The 21,703-nt window shown below is 53.1% G+C and overlaps 1 protein-coding gene across 2 annotated transcripts in view; it reads right to left on the reverse strand.

Annotated features, from left to right (window-relative positions):
* CTC1 (CST telomere replication complex component 1) overlaps nt 1–20,812 on the reverse strand; it is a 21,178-nt gene extending 366 nt beyond the window's left edge. The window contains exons 1-23 of one of the 2 annotated variants that reach the window (XM_032320290.1): nt 20,575–20,811; nt 16,150–16,313; nt 11,293–11,530; nt 10,931–11,142; nt 10,462–10,606; nt 7,782–8,066; nt 7,530–7,658; nt 6,737–6,969; nt 6,442–6,619; nt 6,150–6,350; nt 5,568–5,694; nt 4,924–5,038; nt 4,462–4,786; nt 4,273–4,362; nt 3,819–4,012; nt 2,461–2,546; nt 2,191–2,365; nt 1,812–1,889; nt 1,078–1,222; nt 922–986; nt 513–678; nt 257–383; nt 1–99 (exon numbers count right to left, since the gene is read on the reverse strand). The exon at nt 1–99 is cut by the window's left edge and continues 366 nt beyond it. In XM_032320290.1, coding sequence (XP_032176181.1) covers nt 1–99; nt 257–383; nt 513–678; nt 922–986; nt 1,078–1,222; nt 1,812–1,889; nt 2,191–2,365; nt 2,461–2,546; nt 3,819–4,012; nt 4,273–4,362; nt 4,462–4,786; nt 4,924–5,038; nt 5,568–5,694; nt 6,150–6,350; nt 6,442–6,619; nt 6,737–6,969; nt 7,530–7,658; nt 7,782–8,066; nt 10,462–10,606; nt 10,931–11,142; nt 11,293–11,530; nt 16,150–16,313; nt 20,575–20,607 — 3,610 coding nt within the window. In that variant the 5' untranslated portion in view covers nt 20,608–20,811. Of the gene's footprint in view, nt 100–256; nt 384–512; nt 679–921; nt 987–1,077; nt 1,223–1,811; nt 1,890–2,190; nt 2,366–2,460; nt 2,547–3,818; nt 4,013–4,272; nt 4,363–4,461; nt 4,787–4,923; nt 5,039–5,567; nt 5,695–6,149; nt 6,351–6,441; nt 6,620–6,736; nt 6,970–7,529; nt 7,659–7,781; nt 8,067–10,461; nt 10,607–10,930; nt 11,143–11,292; nt 11,531–16,149; nt 16,314–20,574 lie in introns of both variants that reach the window. The other variant, XM_032320289.1, reaches the window with a different exon arrangement.
* Nucleotides 20,813–21,703: the final 891 nt, after the last annotated feature.

Raw genomic sequence — 21,703 nt, forward strand, 5'->3', positions numbered from 1 at the left:
TGGGCTCCTGGATAGAAAGGCAGGACAGTCGAATCTTGGGATTCACACGAGTCAGAAGAGTCTGTTCCCCGCACTGGAACCGCTGTAGCTGAGGTGGCTCTGAGATGGGACGAGAGGAAAGAGATGGCCTGGGCATGTGGTTTGTTTCCCCGACCCACCATTCTCTTCCCCGACTCCAGACATCCTCCCATCGATCAATCGCACATCCACCTTCCTCCTGGGACCCCTCTAGTCACATACCCCCTCCCTCCCATACCTAACGGGATGACCAAGGAGGGTTTCCTCTCAAGCTCAAAAGAAAGCACAACAGGCCGGAGAACAGAGAAGCTGGTACACAGTGTCCGGAGGAAGAGGGTCAAGGGCTCATCCACCTTGGCGGAAGACTAGAAGAAGAAACTGAAGATTAATCAGAATTCTAATTTTTTTTTTCTTCCTAACTCAGATTCTTAAACTCTCTACCAAACCGCTTAGGAATCTGGGTTTCACAGTCCCACCTCCCAGCCCCGTCTCACCTCAGGCTGGGCTCCAGGACCTGTAAATTGCAAGGCCACCTTCCCAGGCCCTCGGACAGACTCCAGGAGGGAGGTCCACTCACTGGGACACAGACCCAGTACTGTTGCCACATGATGATTCCTACAGGTCACCACGGCTTCGGCAGTCCCATCCTCCACCAGGAGCCTGGGGGAAGGAAGGGCCGCAGAGAAATAGAAACTTCCACGGCAGACCCAGGTGGCCAGATGGTTCCAACATGCCTCCCTCCCCACCACTTCCCAGTTTGACTCATTTGACTTTAACCCATTCACCCTCAAAGACTTACGAAGCCATTCCCACAAGCCAGGAACTATGCCAACAACAGGCCAGCAGACAGACCACATGACAGGGAAATAAATGGCGCAGCAGGTGCCCACCTTGTGCTCTCACCTGATGCTGGCCTGGCTTATAGATGTCTGTGTGGGGCAAGTGGAGCCCTGACGAGTACACCTTCCCTGGGACAGAGACAGTGGTTGGAAAAACGCTCTGGGTCCCCTCACACCCGTCTGGCCCCCTGCACACTGCTCAGCCTGGGCCCTCCCATACCTGGGGACAGAGACTGGTACAGTGAGCACACACCCACAGGAGCTGAAGGCTGAAGACGGAAACAATATGGCAAGAGGCACTGGCCTGGAAGGGGGGCCGGCCACCCTGCAGGAGTTCAGCCAGGAAGATGTGGGGCAGGGGAGCACTAGAGAGAGAGAGAGAAAGGAGTCAAGGATAGCCGACTGTCCTAAAGCACGCGATGTCTGGCAGTACCAGGCAGGCACAGGGATGTGGAAGGGTGTGGGTTCTGTGCTCTCCTGGAAGCCTCATGGCTTCGTTCTGAATCGCGACCTCTGACCATCCGTTATTCCTCAGGGGCCTAGAACATTACATCTTTCTGGGCAAAATAATGAACGTCAGGCATTTTCACGTGGGGCAGAGAGAACACTTCCAACTCAACTTGTTCTCCTAGGAGTGGAGAACAAAAGTTAAAATGGCAAAAATCCCAAAGCCGGGACCACCTGTAGGATATGGGTGTGAGGGGATGCCTGGGTGGCTCAGTTGGTTGGACAACTGCTTTCGGCTCAGGTCATGATCCCGGAGTCCCAGGATCGAGTCCTGCATCAGGCTCCCACCTCCACGGGGAGTCTGCTTTTCCCTCTGACCTTCTCCTCGCTCATGCTCTCTCCCACTGCCTCTTTCTCAAATAAATAAATAAAATCTTTAAAAAAAAAAAAAAAAAGGATGTGGGTGTGAGGATGTGAAGTGTGGGGAGGAGGGCCCAGGCCACTGACCTGATTGCGGTCTCCGGGGGGAAACTCAGGACCTGCAGGTAAGTAGTCGGTCGGAAACAACAGTAAATATTGTGGGATCTTCAAGTGCAGGAGGCAGAGTGAAGAGGAGGAAAAAGAAGTCAATTTGAGGCAGGAGCTGCGGCCAGATCACAAGCTTAGACCCCCATCGCCACCTCCTCCCCCCGCAGGCTGTGCCCTGGGCTAAGCAGAGGGAAGAATTAGGGCACGAGCGGCCTGGAGCAGCTCGTGAGGGCAGAGAGCACACACAAAAGGCTACACAGCGAAGTCCTTTCAAAGAGGAGGTGTGAAAGCACAGTGGCGGGGTGGGGAGGAGAGCAGCGGAGAGAGGAAGCCAGCCAGCCAGCGTCCCGATTCTCACCTGGAAATCTTCTTCTCCAGCTGGCCAAAGTAGGCTCGGGCTCCCGGCAGGAGTCCTAGCGGGGGAGGCAAGTGTGGCTCTTTGATATAGATGTCTAAGTGTGGGCGGCATGGGCAGTCAGCGTCCTCCACGGCCACGGTCAGCTTCACAGATGCTCTCGAGGTCCGAGTGCCCCCTGCAGAAGTCCAGGGCAAGGGTCAGGGGCATCTGCCAGGACCCCAGAGTCCCATCACTGAACTTCACACCTTCCCCCAAAGGAGGCATCATTACCAGGCTTTGCCCAGAAAGGGGCCGGAAATGGCTCACACAGGCTCCGTGACAAGATCTCAGCTGAGAAAGACACCAGGCAATCGGAGCTGTAGGGTCACAGAAGCACAGTGATAACAGGCGTCAGAAAGCAGAGACTGGAGAGGGATCTGAGGGCAAAAAAAGGAGCTAAAGCATCTGCCAGAACGTCATCTATAATGTCCTAAAAAAAAGCCTTGCCCTGCATTGTCACGCCCTAAAAGACAAGGACATGTGCCTGGGGGTGCAATCAGTTTAAGTGTCTGACTCTTGACTTTTGGCTCAGGTCGTGATCTCAGATCCTGATTGACCTGCAGTGGGCTCCAGGCTCAGCGGGGAGTCTGCTGGGGATTCTCTTCCCTCTGTCCGCACCCCGCAAACCTCCCCCACCCCCCGCGTCATGGGCACATGCACACTCTCTCTCTCAAATAAGTAAATAAATCTTAAGAAGGAAAAAAAAAAGCACCAGGCCTTATAGGAAAAACAGAGCCGCAGCAGATCACTGAAAACCTACACCACACCATAAGCAGAGGCCTCACCCGGAGGCACAGGGGACATCACAGCTGCGGCCCACCACGGGTAGCTTTGTATGCTGGTGCTCATGCCCACACCTGCCCATCATGGGTTCTTGGAAACAATCCTTTCTACTAGAGACACGTTTTGTAAAAATCACACACAGGGGCGCCAGGGCAGCTCAGTGGGTTAAGCCTCTGCCTTCAGCTCAGGTCATGATCCCAGAGTCGGGATGGAGCCCCGCATCGGGCTCTCTGCTCAGCAGGGAGCCTGCTTCTCCCTCTCTCTGCCTACTTGTGATCTCTCTCTCTCTCTCTCTCTGTTGAATAAATAAACAAAATCTTAAAAAAAAAAAAAGTAGTTAAAAATCACACGTGCAATCCAATAAGGTTTTTTTTGTTTTGTTTTGTTTTTTAAAAAAACATAGGGGAAATCTGTGGCGTCTGAGCCTGCACTGGCAGCTGCCCTGAAAAGAAAGAACAGCCGTGCCTGCAGCCAGGAGCCAGCTGCTGCTTGCACTGAAAGGGAAGGCCCTTCTCTATAGATTCCAGCTTTGTCTTTTTTTTTTTTTTTTCTCTTTATACTTCCTTTCATTGCTATAGCTTTTCCTTCATTGTGAGAAACCTTGCTCGTGATCTTTTCAGAACACTGAGCTGCTAGGGGAAAACTCCGGCATGAAACACAGCTTCCTGGTCACAGGGACGTCACTCCTCTAGGAACTGAATCCCGACAAAGACAGAGGTGCCGCGGCGGGGAGCGGACTGCTCACCAAGCCCCATGCCGGCGGGACAGCGCAGCCGCAGAAGCTGGAGAAGCCGGCAGACATTTACTTGCCACTGAGCAGGTCGTCCATCGAGGTCTTAGGCAGGGCTCTGCTGGTGTCCAGCACAGCCGGGACGTCCGGGCCGCTCTCGAGCTCCAGAGTCCACGCCTCCTGCACCGTGAGGCAGGACGCATAGCCGGCCAGCTCCAGGGGACGCTGTGGGATGCAGGATGGCCCGCCCTCCTCGAACAGCAGCGGGGTCTGCGGGGAACAGAAGACAACCCTTCGAGCATGTCCTGCTCCAGGGGCAGGCTCACAGAACATGAGGACCTGATTTTGTTTTCTTCCTGGAGGACGGTGAGGGAAGTGCTTTATATTCAAACGGGCCTTCCATCTGCTCTAAATCTACCCTTCTTCTAGGACACTTAGACAGTAGCCAGGCACTGGCACTCCCTCTCCAGACCCCACGCCACAAAAGCCTTCTGGGGCAGGGTGTGTGAAGGACTGAGTGGGGCACTCACAGGAGGGCCCGGAGCCACGAGTCGGTACACATGACCTGGGTGCAAGAACTCGAACCAGCGGACGGAGGAGCCCCGGAAGATTAAGAGAACCTGGGAGGGAGGGAGGAAAGAGGGAGGCAGGTGCTGGGGTCCCAGACAAGAGCTGGGGCACACGGCACCGGGCCTTAGATCCCTGCAGTCCCGGTTTACCTTCTGATCCTTGTTCTCCTCTCCTTTGGCCTCGGGTGGGCCCCACGCAGTCCCCTCCTTCCTCTGGGTGCCCCCAAGCCAGCTCCCCGATACGTGGAAACTGAGGATGGGCTTGGGCACCTCTGGGTTAGCTCCTGGGGGGACACAAAAGTTCCTCTTCACCAGGGCCTCCTTGTGGGACAGCAAGAACAGTCGGCTCTGCTCTATGTGGGGGCCATCCGGGAGGGTGGGCTCTGCCTGCGGTGGGAGGGAGGTGGCGGAGTGCAGCAAAGGTCTGGGCACAGGCAGGATCAAGGCATCGGCCAGGAAGAACTGGATATAAACTCTGTTGGGAGAGACAAGGAGTAGGTTTCTTAGTGATGTGCGCCCTGGGCCCCATGGGCCCCCACACTCCACCGCCGGCACCAGGCCCTGCCCTTCCCTTCAGAGACTCAGATGCGGCCACGACCCACGGGAGCCAACCTGGCCTGCTGCTTCTGGATGAAGCCTGTCATGTTCAGCTCCTTACAGGAAGGGAAGTTGCTTCTGACATTCCTCTCTATGACCAGCTGGAACTTCTCTGTCCGCACCAAGCAGCCTAGAGAGAGAGAGTTCTGTTTTGACAAGAGGGATAGGCAATGAAGGAGACCGCCCTGCAGGTCTCACTACCCATCCCAGGCCTGAGCTGCTCCCCTAACACAACATGAAGGCCCAGACCTGAACCCCACCTCAGCAGGATGATATCTCTAAGGGAGAAACCATCCCAGCCATGCGTCCAATCCTGCACCTGGCCTCCTAGGCTGAAAGGCTCAGTGACATTCCTTTATAGGAACACTCCTGTCCATAGGGCTCAGCAAGCTCAAACCAAGAAATGTTGTGCTGGCGTGCCCGCCCGCAGCTACAGTGGGAGAAATGAAGGTTGGGAGTTGGCGTTCTGGCTGGAGAAACCCTCGCTCCTTTTCTCTGCCCATACCGGGGTCCCAGACTTGTCCCCAAACTTGCAAATCAACACAGGCTACTTCAGCATTTCAAGAAAATCCTAGCGGGTGCCTCCTCCTCAAACCTCAAACCTCCTGTTCCGAAACCCTCCCCGTCCGCCCCCTTCTCTCCACATCCCAACTCCAAACCTATGAACCGGGAATCAGTGACGGGCTGAGAGTGCTTGGCCAGGATGAGGCAGGGGAGAGAACCGGTTTTGTCCCGAAGTTGCAGACAGCCTTTATGAGATGAAGCCGCCAGGACCCCAATTAAAATCTGCAGGGAGGCGAAGGACAAGGTATGGCTACCATGCGCCAGATGCTGTGTTAAACATTAGCTAGAGAAAATACAGTCCCTGACCTGAAAGAACTTATGTTGGAGTGGGAAAGAGGGATATGAAAGGAAGAGCCATGCATTCGCACGTTGAGTGGCAGCAGAGAGAGCATACGAATTGAGCTTAGAACCAGGAGACCATACGGGACCTCACAGGGTACTGTAAGGACTCTGCGTTTTCTCTTATGTACTCTGGAAAGAACCAGAAAAGGATTTAAAGCAAAACAGCTCTGTGAGCCCAGACTTTCCCTGTCTGCTGCAGGAAGAACAGGTGGGGCGAGAAGAGACGGGGTGGTCTAGTTAGAGGCTGTGCAGCCACAGGGACGGGGAAGGATGACGGTAGCAGCAGTGAGGGCGGCCAAGAGAGGAGGCCTGTGCGCCGCCTGCACCCCACCTACCTGGGCTGGGTGGGAGGTGGCAGGCAGCAGAGTGAGCCAGGACCAGGACACTCGCTGATTGAGCTGGCAGCTGGTCAGATAAGAAGACTCCGGGAGGGGCAGGAGGGTCTTGGGGTCAAAGGCGGCCCAGGCCCTGCACCGGCCCTCGTCTTTCAGGGTGGCCAGAGTAGGGAAAGAACAGGGGGTCTGCAGCCGCATGTACTGTGGGGGACGGAAGAGAAATCAGAGCCTGTGGCTGTGGGTCCCGCAGGGCATGAGCTCTGCCGCCCCTGCTTCTCACACATGCTCGCACCTTCTGCAGCGGACAGTGATGCGGCTCCTCGAGGATCTCCTTGTGCGCGTTCCGACGCATGCTGCCCGGTGGAGACAGGACATCCAGGACGGGAGCCAGGAGCTGCAGTCCCGGGCTGGGGTTCCCCGGAGTGGAGTGCTGCAGGAGCTGGTGGTGTCTCAGCATGTGCGGACACAGCCTGGGCCAGGAAGGGAAGCGCTCACGTGTCCCAAAGGGGGACGCCTCTGGCAGGATCCTGTTTCCCCGGCCCCTGGCCCTGCCAGCCCTCACCTGCCCAGACCCCCATCCTCCTCACTTGCCGGCCAGCTCCTCCAGCGCCCTGGTGGCCCACAGGTACAGGGGGAGGCCCAGCTGGCGTTCCCATACCAGCTGCTCGAACAGGGAGGTCCCCTGGGCCTGGTAGAAAGACTGAGTCTCGGGCTTCTGACAAGAGAAGCCCCGCAAGAGAATGGCGCCGTGGAGGCAGGGGGCGAGCACTGGCCTTCTGGTCCCTCCGCCCACCGACTGCAGGAGGTGAACATCCTGGAGCTGGAGAAAAGCGGAAAAGGTGGAAAAAGCAGGGGTGAAGCCCTCGGCTCAACGATTGCTGGTAGGGTTCCCTGCAGCCTCCCACTGCCCGGCACTCGGAGAAACAGCATTTCTCCCAACGGGGCATTTCCTTCCAGCCTCCCGGTGCCATCCGCACAATGCACTCCCCCGTGGGAAGCCTTCATCTCCCACAAGCTCCACTCGGCTGTCCTGTGGGCCAGGAGGCTCTTGGCAGGTGAGGCGCCATGACCCATCAGGCTGCCCAAGACCGTCCGGGCCCCACACCTGAGACTCGGCTCCAGCCTCTCCTCCTCCAGGTGGAACCCCTTCTGGAAAGGAGGTACTCCGGGAGCCCCAGCCTCTCCTCCTTCCTGACCTGAGCCCCCGTCCAAATCGTTGCTGGCACTAAGTATGCAACCCCCACCCTCCGACACACACCTATTCTTTTCCTATTTTTGCTGCGGGAGATCCCACCCTGTTGAGGCTGGTGTGTACCGGGCCGCAAAGGTAGGAGAAGCTGCCAAGCGCCTTTGTGTCCCCAGCCCTGACACCTCACGTACCTCCAGGGAGACCCCCGGCCGCACCACCTTCCTCAGGCTGTGGAATTGCTGGTAGGCGAGGCAGAGCGCCAGCTGCCCGTCCAACTCATAGAGGCCGGCCGGCTGGCTCAGCACACCAGTGACCTTTCCCTGCGGAGAGGCCGAAGGTCCAGTTGGTCCCTCTTTCCTTCCTCTCTGGAGACCCGCACTTCCAGTTCCTCCTACCCTATCCACCCCCACCCCCAAACTCTCGGATCTCTCCTTTTTGCTCACCGAGTAGGATAAGAGCGTCGAGTGGCGGACAAGAGCTGGCTCCCCGTCCCCGTCCTGGGAGCTGCTGGGCATGGGGGTTGGCGCGGGGTCAGCCTCCAAGAGGGGCCCATCCAGCTCTAGCTCCAGCTCTCGCACACATTCCGGTTTCAGCGGCAGCAGGTGGGAGGAGGGACTGGTGGTCCACACGCGGTAACAGTGTCCACGGATTCTGACTACTCGCAGCGCTGTCAGCACATAGGACCTACCAGGCCAAAGGGCTCGGTGCCACACCAGCTGGGCGGGGATCTGGCTCGTGCAGGGGCAGGCAACACGGCATATGAGACGCTGCCCATGACACTGCCCCTCTGCCAGAGTCTCTCCCCATCGCGACCTGACCACAACGACCCGCCCCTCAGGAGTTCTGCCTGGCCTCTGCACGCGCTGTCTGACAAGTCATTCTTACCCTTCGGGATCGCCTCCCTCTCACATAAGATAACAAATACCCCCCAGTGCTTCTCTCTGGACGTAAACCACCCCTACAACATCCTCCAAAATACAGAAACTTTCCACCCATGAAGGCTGGCTTTCACATTTCTCCATCCTACCCTGTAGCATGCAAATCACTCTCATCTATTAAACCGATACCTACAGGGTATGTAGAGTCGGAAAGGGGACAGACATGAAAGAAATACAACAAGCTGGTCCCTCTCTCCCAGTCTATCTCAGCCCACCGGGGAACACAGACGCCAACTCATGTAGCAATGCGGAACCGCGTATGACCAAGTAAACAAAACCACACACACTGGGCAAGGTTTTGGGGACAGACAGGTCAGGATGGGTGGGAATGAGCAGGTAGACCCAGTGGAAGAACTGAGGCCCACACAGGGTCCTGAATGGCGTCTGTGGTTGGCCCAAGTTGGGGGCGGGGGGACGATTCCAGCAGAAGCAGCAACATGAAAGCGCTCAGAACTCAGATGAGCAAGGCAGTGAGAACACCGGCTGGGATGGAGACGGGCCACAGGACAGAGACGGGAGAGCCAAGAAGAGGGGGAAATCCCAGCAATGAGCTGCTGAAGACTTGATTTTATAGGAAAACGAGAACCGTCAAAGTACGGAGAGAAAACCAGCCGCAGACAGCAGGGTGTCATACGGACTGCAGAACGTGCTTGTTGAGCGATTTCAGCACAAGGGGAAGTAGGACGGTTCCCAGACCTACCCTGTGGGACGTGCTCCTCCCGCAGGCCCCACACAGCACGCTGCCACTCGCGGGGGCTTCAAAGCCCACTGACCCAGGACACTCGAGCCTCATAGATCTCCACTTCTACCCCAGAACCAGGTGAGTCCTTGGCTGCCACCCCTCGTCACCAGTGCTAAGACCTGCCTGACGGTTTCTGCTTGTGCGGAGCCAGGGCTCACTGGGGGTCTGACTCCAGGGGCCAGCAAACGCACAGCAGTGCTTCTGCTGGTCCCCCGCTGCCCTCTGCTCTCAGAAACCATCTCGCCAGGACCGCAAGCATCACAGCCCCTCCTTCTGTATTCAGATGCCCCTTCCCTTCCTCTGTCCGAATGCCAGGATCTGCATGTGGACCCCGAGCCCTGCCTGTCTGGCCCCCCTGCACCCCAGGGCCACTACAGCAGGTCGCCAGGGCTCTGTGTCCTCTACTAGTCTTTGAAGACAAGAGCCCTACCTGAGGAGGTCAGACCCATGTCACCCCGCGCCAAGCCCTCTCCGGCGGGGCCCTGGTAACTGCTCAGCAGCCTCTCATCCCCTGCTGCCTGGCGTGGCAGTTACCCTGAACCAGGGTCCAGTCCTTCATTTCCAAGAGATGATGATCTCAGCTCCTCCATCACAGAAGACATCCCCTGGGCTCATCTAGGGTGACAGTATGTCTCCAGTATGTCTGCAGCAGCCTACAAACACAGCAAGATCACTTCTCCCCTGAGCCAACTCCACCCTGAGCGGCATTTTCACTGGGCTCAAGGAGACGTGGAAGGGTCTGATGCAAAGAAAATGCAGAAGCTCCTCTCTAGGCTGGGAGCAGAAATGAGACCAGAAACTGGGGTGGCTCCTAAGCATTTTCAGTTTTAGCGTTTCCAGTTCCTTTACCCGCTCATCACTGTCACTCAAGCTTATGACGCAGACAGACACAAGAATTCTCCCAGCGCTAATAAATGTCAGAGATCCCTTTTTGATACGCATATGAGAGCCTTCTCCCTTGTTTTGAATACTTCTGAAACGTTATTCAGATAATGATGAAAGTCATTAGACAACAGCGTAAAAATTAACGATTCTAAAATCGTACCAGTTGATGTAGGAAGAGTGAATATCAAAGTACCAAGTTTTTTAAAAAGTGCACACAGCCAAAAGAGAAAAAAAAGGGCTTGATGGTGCTGAACTGAATAATTTTCTCGGTCATCCTGCTAATGCAGAGGAAAAACAAGTGATTCTAACAGGTTTTGCTCATCGCCGACAATACGCAAGTCATCTACTCAGATGAAGGGCATGACAGGAAAATGCGTTCCCTCTTTCCTGCGTGGGGGACTGACTCCCCCAGCAACAGCGCTGTCCCAGGCAACAGGGCTCCCGCCCCCGAGCTGGCCTCCTTTCCAATGTGGCCCTGCTCTGACATTCATCTCTCCTGCTAAGAGTCCTGATAGCTCCTCCACACCTCCACGACCCAGCACTGACCCCCGTTCTCACCTGCACAACAATGGACACGTGGCTGCCAGCCAGGGAGCCGTCCCCAAGAGACAGGACAAAGTGAGCTTTCTTCTGACTCCTCACCAGAGCGCTCAATCGAACCAGCTTCCCAGCCAGGTTCGGCTGCACGCCTCTCAGCTTGCCCCTACAGAGGGAAGAAACACAAGAGGGAAAAGGCATTTTTATTTCCTTTTCCCCCACAAATACTTTCCTTTCTGCTGTAAATAAGCCAGCGTTAATTTAAAATATCCCTAGCCCAAAGCTGTTATCCCAAAGACGTCCTTCACACTCTTCCTGACCTCAGATAAGGCAAACTTCCTTTGAAGACTTGCACTCAACACTTGAAGAGGCCCCACCATTCCCTTGACTCTGGTGGGAACACCCCATCCTCCCCACTACTCTCTGGACCTTTCCCTCCCACCTGCCGGTTTTACCGCGCTCCGTCCTCCCTGAGACAGGGGAGGATTACCTGTGTCTGAGCAAGCGGGAAGCAGTCACTGGGTAGAGAACAGGGAGAGGGGTGGGGGGCCCAGGACTGGTGGTCGAGGGGCACACTGGCACCGGGGCACTCAAGAGCTCCAAGTGTCCTTCCCCGGATGCATTCCACCTGGCAGGAGGGAGGTAACTCCAATTGGGGAACAGGAAGAGACGGCCCAACCAAGACAGGTCCAGATCTATGAGCTAGAAAAGACCAAGAGCAAGGGTTACCCTTGGCCCTAGCATCCCACCCACTCTCTTCCACCTTTCTTCCCTTAGAGACCAAACTGCCTCGCTCCCTAGAGACCCTCCTTGTGAGGCTCGGAGACATCTGACCTCTGCCCTTCTACTCACCTCGCAGGTCAGGATACCAGTGTTATCTTTCACATAGACATCTCCTTTCCTGTACTCTTGTTCCAAGTCCCCTGAGAGGTCTGTGAGCGTCCCTAAGAGTAACAGCCGCTCCCGGGGCAGAGGAGTTCCATTTGGTCCAGCCCCTTGGGCCCAAGCCTGGTACGTACTACTGCTCCAGGACAGGTGGCTGCAGCATGGGAGGTTCTGGTGGGTCTTGAGGTCCTGTACTGAGACAAAGCTGCAGAGGGAAGGGAGCAGAGGTCCTACAAAGCTGCATCCAAGCCTAGGACACTACCCCCAACCCCAACGAGTTCCCCCAAAGCCCAAGGAAAGATCAATGGAAATCACAGACTAAGAGGGGAGTTGGACTGATGGGCAAGAACTTTGGGGCTAAGAGCCTAATCTGGGTCCAAGAACTGGGAGTACCTATGGAAGGGAGGAAGAAAATGCTGAGGGGACTCTGAACAAGATGGTGCCACAGAGAGGACCCAGAGAAACCAAAGCATGTAGCAGGAGGCTGGGGGAATGAGCGTGGGGAGAACACTTGACCACACTCAGCTCCCCTGACAGCATCTCGGCTCTCAGCTCCACAGAGAATCCCGGTGGGCCGCTAGAGCATGTGCCAACGGCTTGACCTCAGTGGCCCCAGCCAGGCTTTCTTCCTAGTCTGGGATATCACAGAACTCAAGACCGGGGGGCGGGGGGGGGTGATGGGAAGCAGCCTGAGGTGGGAGTCCGAATCAAGAGCACCCAAATCTCCAAAGATGCTTGAGATCAGCCATTCCCCAGGCAAGCCTCCCAGCAGGGCTCTCCCTGCCAGTGGCGAGGTGCGAGACGGAGAATGTGGTAACTGCAAATTTTCCAAAGCTGCAATAGATTCACATCTACGATTCCTTTACTCCGCACACACTTGCCTTCTCATGTCTTCGGAGCAGAAGGGTAAGGATAAAGGTACGAACTGTCACAACTTACCCTGCTCACTATGCCCGTGAACATCGCCCCCGTGAGAGCACTAACAGCTGGGAGTGCCGTCCCGGGTGGCCCACTCCCCGTCCACATCTGCTTCATGCTTTCCCCAGGGGCTTTGGACGATATAAAAGGCAAAGACGGAGACTAGCACGTGTTGAGTCCCGGCTACGCACACCTTATACTTGGTCTGTTCACGCTCAGTAACGCACTGAAGCTTCACCCAAAACCCCTGTGAACATCACCAATGAGGAAACGTCCAGAGGTCAGGTACATGGTGGTGTGGGTGGCAAAGCCGGGGGGGGGGGGGGGGGGTTCTCACTCAAAAGTCCATGTTCTTTCCCTGTGTTTCTCTACTTCTCTAAAGGCCCAGGACAAAGCCGCTGGAAAGAGCGCTTTCTTTCTCCTAGGCACCTTCAGGACAGAAAATAAGGACATGGGTCACTTGTCCCAGATTCTTCAGGGGTCTAGGTCAGGAAACTGAAGCTGAGAACTTGGAATCCTTGCATTTGTCACTGATCTCCAACTTTCAACATGCAGCACACTGCCCGGCACACAGCAGGCACTCCACGAGGAACGGAAACACGGATGAATAAAATCTTTGGACCCATCAAATAACTCCTATTCTAGCCTTGCCCACCCTACTTTAAGCACTACTCACTTCAACACATCGTGCCATCTAGTTTACATTTATCTTGAAGAACGAGAAGCTTATTTAAAAAGATTCCTTTCAGGAACCTTTTCTAACAGTTTCTGACTTACCATTTTCCCACTGTTCTAGTAATGCCAAAATCTTGAGAGATCTGGACCTTTCTTTCTTGGATTAGACTGTGATCACAGAGGCCACTAGGCACATACTCAGGCACCCATGGGAGACAAACCCCGCTGCATGAGGCTTCACGGCAATCGCAACCTTCTCGACCACAACTAATCTATAGGTAGCTCTCTGTCCCATGTGGCAGGACGGTTTTTTAACAAGATTTCACTGTGTCTACATAAACAACATATTTAATCCTGATAGGGATGTGGACAACCACTGAGGGAAACGGAGAAAAACCTGCAGCCAGTGAAGTAGAATGAGAAAAGCTACACAGGACAAAAAGACAAAGACCCCCAGGTAAGTGTGTATGGAGAAATTACTTTGGGATTGAAATATCATTTACTATCCATCAAATAAACACAAAACCCACTTTTGTAACAAGGTAAATAGCAGATCTGGGAATGGTTCAGGACACAGATGCACACGGCCCCGCGTGTCCTCTGGCATGTCTGCAGTTGCAACGGCACATGCGGACCCAATGAGCCCGCACCTCACTTCAGGACACCGGCTGCTGCCGGAGAAGGGGAGGGAACCACCAACCACATCAGGACGGACCACAGAGGAGACACCACTAAATCTGAAATGTTTTACTTCTAGTAAAAATGAATTGAGGCAAATATGGCAAATGGTAAGGTTTTTACAAGCTGAGCACTGAGTCTGGACTGCGCACGGGGTCAGCGCATGCACTGGTCAATTTAGAGGGCTTTCACGTTCGCAGTGAAGGCAGCAGTGAGTTGGCTGAGTCTGGTGCAGCAGCACTTTGAGTCACCATTGTTGTATAACAGCGTCCATGGATGAGCAAAGTACCCAGAATTCTGAAAACGACGTTTTGGATAGTACAGAGTACAATGAAGCTGTCTTTTCAGCAAAGATCCTTTGCCTCTACTGACGGAGAAGGACTGCGGGGCCGAGTGAATGCTACACGGCCACACGCAGTTTAAGTCCGGGGAAAAGCATTCCAAGCTCGCGTAGGGTTGGGAAATGCCTAATTCAACAAAGCTAAACAAACTTGTGCCTTTTTACTTTTCAGAGGATCAATGGTGACACACAGACTCCCAGAATGCCAAGCGGCAGGTGGAATGAACAAACTAGAGCTCCCGACAGGAGGGAAGTCTCTACTTCCAGAAAGTCAGGAGGTGAGCCAGACTCTACAGGACTCGGCTCAGGGGTGGGCGCACGTACAATAAAAATACAAAGAAAAGGGGCTAATCCATTTCAATCTTGAGGAAACTACTCCGTGACTCAGCAAGGGCACTGCTAGGTAGGTATTTACCGTAAGGGTGCAAAAACAGAGATTCAAAGGGGCACCTGCACCCCAATGTTTACAGCAGTATTATCAACATCAGCCAAACTGCAGAGAGAGAACAGATGCCCACTGACACATGAATGGATAAAGAAGAGGTGGTATATATATATGTGGGGTGTGTGTGTGTGTATGTGGAGGTGGTCATACATACACACACACACACAGACACACACACAGGAATACTACTCATCCGTCAAGAAGAATCAAATCTTGCCATTTGCAATGACGTGGATAAAACTATAGTGTTTTAGGCTAAGTGAAATAAGTCAGAGGAAGACAAGTACCATATGATCTCACTCATATGTGGAATTTAAGAAAGAAAACAGATGAATGTAATGGAAGGAAGAAAACAGAGAGAGCCAAATAAACCCGTAAGAGACTCTTAGCAATAGAGAACAGGGGCGCCTGGGTGGCTCAGTGGGTTAAGCCTCTGGTTTTGGCTCAGGTCATGATCATTCCCGCATCGGGCTCTCTGCTCAGCAGGGAGCATGCTTCCCCCCTCTTTCTCTGCCTGCCTCTCTTGACTACTTGTGATCTCTGTCAAATAAATAAAAAAAAACTTAAAAAAAAAAAATAGAGAACAAACTGAGGCGGGATGGTGGGGGAGGAGTGGGGGATGGGCTAGACGGGTGATGGGGATTAAGGAAGACACTTGCTGTGATGAGCACTGGGTGTTGTACGAAAGTGATGAATCACTGAATTCTGCTCCTGAAACCAACATTGCACGGTGAGTTAACTAACTACAATGTAAATAAATAAATGGAAAGGAAAAATAAATAACTAAATAAAATTAAAATGTTAAGCCAAGGGGTGCCTGGGTGGCTCAGTGGGTTAAGCCTCTGCCTTCAGCTCAGGTCATGATCTCAGGGTCCTGGGATCGAGTCCTGCATTGGGCTCTCTGCTCCACAGGGAGCCTGCTTCTCTGCCTACTTGTGATCTCTGTCTGTCAAATAAATAAATAAAATCTTTAAGGGAAAAAAAAAAAAGTTAAGCCAAAACACTAGGTTTTAACTAACTAGAATTAAAATAACAACTTAAGGGTGCTTGGGTGGCTCAGTCGGTTAAGCAATGACTTTTTTTTTTTTTTAAGATTTTGTTTATTTATTTGTCGGAGAGAGAGAGAGAGAGAGAGAGAGAGAGAGAGAAAACGCACACAAGTGGGGGAGCAGCAGGCAGAGGTTCGAGAACCAGGCTCCCTGCAGCAAGACTGGATTCCAGGACCCTGGGCCAAAGGCAGACACTTAACTGACTGAGTCACCCAGGTGTCTGAAGCACAGACTCTTGATTTTGGCTCAGGTCATGATCTCAGAGATCAAGCCCCAAGGCTCCTGCAAGGCACAGAGACTGCTCAGGTTCTCTCCCCGTCTCCCTCTGCCCCTCTGCCCTCTCTCCCCCTCCCTAAGAAAAGATAATAATAATAAATAAAAATTAAAATAAAAAAAAATACACCCCACATGGGAAACAGTGGTTACTTCTATGAGGTCAACAGGTTCCTTTTCACAGGCATTTTGGAGCCTTGATATGTTAATGAGCCTGTGACTTTCCTAGAAAAGCTTGTAATATCGTATCCAATGTGTCTCAAACTTATTTGGCCATAGAATCCTTTTCTTACAGTACTTTATCAACACTGCCTTCCTCCAAAAAAAAAAAATTGCCTTCCTCCCCTTAGAACCTTGCCCCTCGTGCTTCTCGTTTTCCCCTGGTTAACTCTAGGTCCTTCTTTAGTCCCAAAGTTAACCCCCTCCCGAACCCCTCCTCGCCATACCTGTAGCTGAGGGGCAGGGGAAAGCCCTGGTTCTTTCCCTGGGACAACCAGGTGGTCTTCACACAGTCAATTACCAACTGAGTCAACTGCACATCGGGCTCGCTGCCAGCTGGACACAGGGTCTCCTGGATGAAGGTCCGGGCAGCCTCCAGCCAGCCTTGCTCCTGAGGAAAGGGAATCCAGTTAAAACATCTTCCTAACCACCCTGCCCGCCAGTGAAATTCCGGGAATAAAGTAATAGAAAAAGAAATCCAGAGGACAGATAAATAAACAGTACTGGAGTTTAGAACTTGGAAGAAACCTTAGAAGACTCAGCCCGGTCATTCTTTAGACCGCTGTGGTCTTCCCTCTTTCTCTCATAAGTACCCCGTGAGGGGTGCCTGGGTGGCTCAGTCATTGAGCAGCTGCTTTCGGCTCAGGTCACGATCCCAGGGTCCTGGGATTGAGCCCCATGTTGGCCTCCCTGCTCCGCGGGGAGCCTGCTTCTCCCTCTCCCACTCCCCCTGCTTGTATTCCCTCTCTCACTGTCTCTGTCAAATCGATAAATAAAATCTTAAAAAAACAAAAACAAAAAACAGTAAGTAACCCGTGATAACCAAGTGCACCGCGGGAGCAGTGTGGGTGCTCCTACACCTTCCTCTAGCAGACCCGTACCGGTACTCAACATGCCCAACTGGAATACATACTGCCCCGCAATTCCCTCTCTGTCCCGGGCACCATGCTGCTCCTTTCCTGGAGCTCCCACAGCACCCTGCACGCACTTCCATAGACAGCCAACGACCATCACATCCAGCACTGTCCTGTCCCATCTTACGTGGGGTGCGCTTCTAGAGCACCCCACGTAAGTTGAAACATCCTTTAAGTTGTTCATACATAGGACACAATACTACACAGCAATGTGTAAACGTAAGCGTAAATATGCCGAATTACACACAGTATGTGAAATGACACAGGTAAAGAACAGTCTCTAATCACTCCTTTCCGTAGTCCTGTACACACATCTGAGCTCCCATGAGCTAAATCAACGTAAGATGCAATCCCATTGATGTGTTTTGTTCTGTCTTTAGCTGAGACGCAGACTTCCTAAGGAGGACATGAGCCACACTTATATACTGGTCACACATTCTGGACACATAGGCGCCTCGCGACATAGCTAGCTCTAGAGAAGGCAACCAGTTTGGCCTACTTCCAACGCTAGACTGATTTATTTTAAAATTCTGACAGGGGCACTGGGGTGGCTCAGTTGGTTAAGCGGCGCACTCTTGCTTTTGGCTCAGGTCCTGATCTCAAGGTTCCGAGATTGAGTCCCCCCAACCCCAAGTCGGCTTCAGACTCTCCTTCCCTCCCCCCACCCCACCTCCGTGATGGCAGGTATGCTCTCTCCCTCTCTCTCAAATAAATACATCTTTAAAAGAGATAACAAAATTCTGACACCTTTCAATAGTACTGAGGGGTAAGTCCTTCATCCTTCTTGATCCCCAGTGATAACGCTAAACCATTACAGCTCACTCCCTGTCCCTCTAATGCCCTTCTATTAGCCTTCTGCTCAGTCCTCCACATTTGCTCAATCTTTAGCATCTTTTTTTTTTTTTTTTTTAAGATTTTATTTATTTGGGGCACCTGGGTGGCTCAGTGGGTTAAGCCGCTGCCTTCTGCTCGGGTCATGATCTCAGGGTCCTCGGATCAAGTCCCGCATCAGGCTCTCTGCTCGGCAGGGAGCCTGCTTCCCTCTCTCTCTCTGCCTGCCTCTCTGTCTACTTGTGATCTCTCTCTGTCAAATAAATAAATAAAATCTTTTAAAAAAATCTTAAAAAAAAAAAAGATTTTATTTATTTATTTGACAGAGAGAGAGAGAGAGAGAGAGACACCACAAGTAGGCAGAGAGGCAGGCAGAGAGAGGGGGAAGCAGACTCCCCACTGAGCAGAGAGCCTGATGCGGGGGCTTGATCCAGGACTCTGAGATCATGACCTGAGTCCAGGACAGAGGCTTAAACCACTGAGCCACCCAGGCGCCCCTCAATCTTTAGCATCTTAACAGACTTGTCTTCAGGTTCTCTGTACCTCAGTGTCCTTGTGAACAGCTCTATCACTAAACTTCACCTTCACTCCACCTAGCCAAACACGGTCACCCACGGTCACAGTTGTCAAAACTGGACTAGGTCAGAGCACCTGGCTGGGTCAGTCCATACAGCACACGACTCTTGGTCTCAGGGTTGTGAGTTTAAGACTCATGTTGGATGTGGAGACTGCTTAAAGAGAAAATCTTCCCCCCCCCGCCAAAATTGGACCATGTCATCATTCAGCACTGCCTCAGCGACATAATGAGAGCCTCACCCAGACTCTGATTTTCTGTCTTCTCTCCAGCTCCTGAGGGCCTGTCCACCCCTTGGCACATGGCATACTACTGTTTTACAGTGTGGTACCACTGCCTCAGAATTCATGGATCTCATCTACTGTGTCAGAATCCTGGCAGGAGTGGGGGACCCAGGAGTCTGTATTTTATGATTTATTTATTTAGACAGAGAGCATGCATGCAAGCAGGGGAAGGGGCAGAGGAACAGGGGAGAATCTCAAGCAGACTCCCAGCTGAGCACAGAACCCAACTCGGGGTTCGATCCCAGGACTCTGAGATCATGACCCAAACTGAAACCAAAAGTGTGATGTTGTTGTTTTTTGTTTTTTTTTTTTTAAAGATTTTATTTATTTATTTGACAGACAGAGGTCAAAGTAGGCAAGAGAGGCAGGCAGGGAGAGAGAGGAGGAAGCAGGCATTCCGCAGAGTAGAGAGCCTGATGTGGGGCTCGATCCCATGACCCTGGGATCATGACCTGAGCCGAAAGCAGAGGCTTTAACCCACTAAGCCACCCAGGTGCCCCAAGAGTGCGATGTTTAACTGAGTGGGCCACCCAGGAGCTCCAAGGGTCTGTATTTTATTTAATTTTTTTTTAAAGATTTTATTTATTTATTTGTCAGAGAGAGAGAGAGTGAGAGCGAGCACAGGCAGACAGAGTGGAAGGCAGAGGCAGAGGGAGAAGCAGGCTCCCCGCGGAGCAAGGAGCCGGATGTGGGACTCGATCCCAGGACGCTGGGATCATGACCTGAGCCGAAGGCAGCTGCTTAACCAACTGAGCCACCCAGGCGTCCCTTATTTAATTTTTTTAAAAAGATTTTCCATTTATTTATTTGAGAGAGAGAGAGCACAAGCGGGGGAGGGGGAGCGAGAGAACGAGAAGCAGGTTCCCCACTGAACAGGGAGCCAGATGTGGGGCTTGATCCCAGGACCTCAAGATCATGACTCAAGCCAAAGGCAGATGCTTAACCCACTCAGCCACCGAGACGCCCCAGGAGTCTGTATTTTAAATAAGCTTCCCAGATCACACTGATAAAAACTGAAGTCTGAGAACACTATACACTTTCCCTTCGGTGATGTCTGCCACGGGATGTCCCTACTGGCCATCCACAGAAGCTCCTTTAGTTGAGATCTCTCTCTCTCTCTCGTTATATCCATCTGCCTACCAGATTCTCCGCCTGGCCAGCCTACAGGCACCACACATCCCAACACTGACCTTTAAAAACAAAACAAAAACAAAGCAAACCCGCTCCTTCCGACGCTTACTAATCAGCAAACAGCATCCTCAAGCCAGTAATTCTACCCTGAAGCTCGAAGTCCTCCTTTAATGCCTTCCTTTCCATACCTAAGTCCTTTAGATTCTACCTCCTTAATATAATTTTTTAACCGTCTTCACTTCTGGAACCTCAGCACTGCTGCCGTGGTCGAGGTCCCCATCCCCTCTCACTGCTTTCCAACCACAGCCTTCTAACCGGTACTTTCTACACTGCTGCCCCAAGGAAACGAAATCTCAAATCTCATCCCATCGCTGTTCTGCTTAAAAGCCCTCAGGAACTCCCCGTTATGCTCAGGTTCCAGTCGCTGTGAAGCGAGATGCACGAAGACCGTCAGCCGCCACCCCTCCATCCCCACCCCGCAACCGAACTTGGATTTTGCAGACACCTGTTCTCTCTCCTGCCTTTGAACGTGTTTTCCCTCCGCCTAGAAACCTCTTTCAGCGCTTTTCTGCCTGGCTAAGCGCACACGCACTTTGGGTCTCAGACGCTGTACTTGTTTACCGTTATCCCCGTCCCTCCAGCTGCGTCAGGGGCCCCACGGTTCGCCATTAGCCCGCCCGCGGCTTCCCACCCGCTGGAAGCCCGGAGAGGGGGCGGAGACGCGTCTAAGCCTTGCAGCGGGCGCCGCAGACACCAACAAATGCGTTCGCAAGACTCGCGACGGTGGAAGGACGAACAGCCTCGCGGGCCACCCCCTCGCCCAGGCGCGGCCAGCGAAGGCAGTGAGGCCGAGAAGCAAGGGGGAGGGAACGGGACCATAAGGAAAAACGGGGACGAGGGTTGGACAAGTGCACTCACGGAGTCAGGAGCCGGAGCCGGGTCAGCCTCCATGATGCGCCCGAGGCGACGCCCTGAGAGAGCCCGCGAACAGCCGCGGCGCCGGGGCTCACGGGAAGGCCGCTCGGTGACGTCATCGGTGGGCGCGGCCGCGGCTGCGCCTCCGGCTCCTCCCACCGGCGTCTTCGGGCCCCCGGTGCGCCGCGGTGTGCAGAGCGGTGTGCGCAGCTACCGCGGCAGCCCCCTACTCCCGCACCTCCGCTTCCTTCCGAGGTGACTTCCTGTCTGGCATCCCTGGCACGGGGAGGAGCCGTGGACGCTCGGGAGCCTGAACACAGCCGGCCTGGTTGGTCGCTCCTGAGCATCTTCCCATCTCCCCGATCTTGCCAAGCAGAGAGATGTGACTCCTTCATGCGACCCGAGCACGTCATTCCTGCTTGCGTTCTGGCTTTGACTCCTTGCTGGGATCATCTATTTCCCCACCAGACCCTGAGTACCAAGAAGCGCTCCCCTGTTTATTCTATTTATCTTTGTAGGATGGGACCTAGAACAGAGCGTGTTGCTAAATGTAGATCAGCTAATGACAGCCTCTTGCTCTCAAATTCAGTCGACCAGCCAATCGTTCCATGCCTTAGTAGGCAGCGACTCTGTGCCAGGCACTGTTCCAGGCTCTGGAGATACAGCAGTGAACACAGATTTAAAAAAAAAAAAAATCCCCGTCCTCATGGAGCTTACATCATAGAATACGGAGACTGACAGTTTAAAAGAAGAAGAAGAAGAAGAAGAAGGGGCTTCTAGGTGGCTCAGTGGGTTAAAGTATCTGCCTTCAGCTCAGGTCATGATCCCCAGGTCCTGGGATTGAGCCCAGCAGAGAGCCTGCTTCTCTCTCTCTGCCTCTCTGCCTACTTGTGATCGCTGTCAAATAAATAAAATCTGTTTAAAAATAAATAAAATTTTTAAAAAGGAAGTGTAGACATTACTAATAAGTACTATTGGAAATGACTAGTAAGTACTATTGGAAAAGAAATAGGGAATGCAGCGGGTAGTGTGTGCCTTTGTATGCAGAAGACCTTACTGTAAAGGTGATGTTAAAGAATTGGAAGAGATGAAGGATTCAGATAATGGAGATCAAAGAGAAAGGATTGGGGGG

The sequence above is a fragment of the Mustela erminea genome, chromosome 18, assembly GCF_009829155.1.
Source record: "Mustela erminea isolate mMusErm1 chromosome 18, mMusErm1.Pri, whole genome shotgun sequence".
NCBI lineage: Eukaryota > Metazoa > Chordata > Mammalia > Carnivora > Mustelidae > Mustela > Mustela erminea.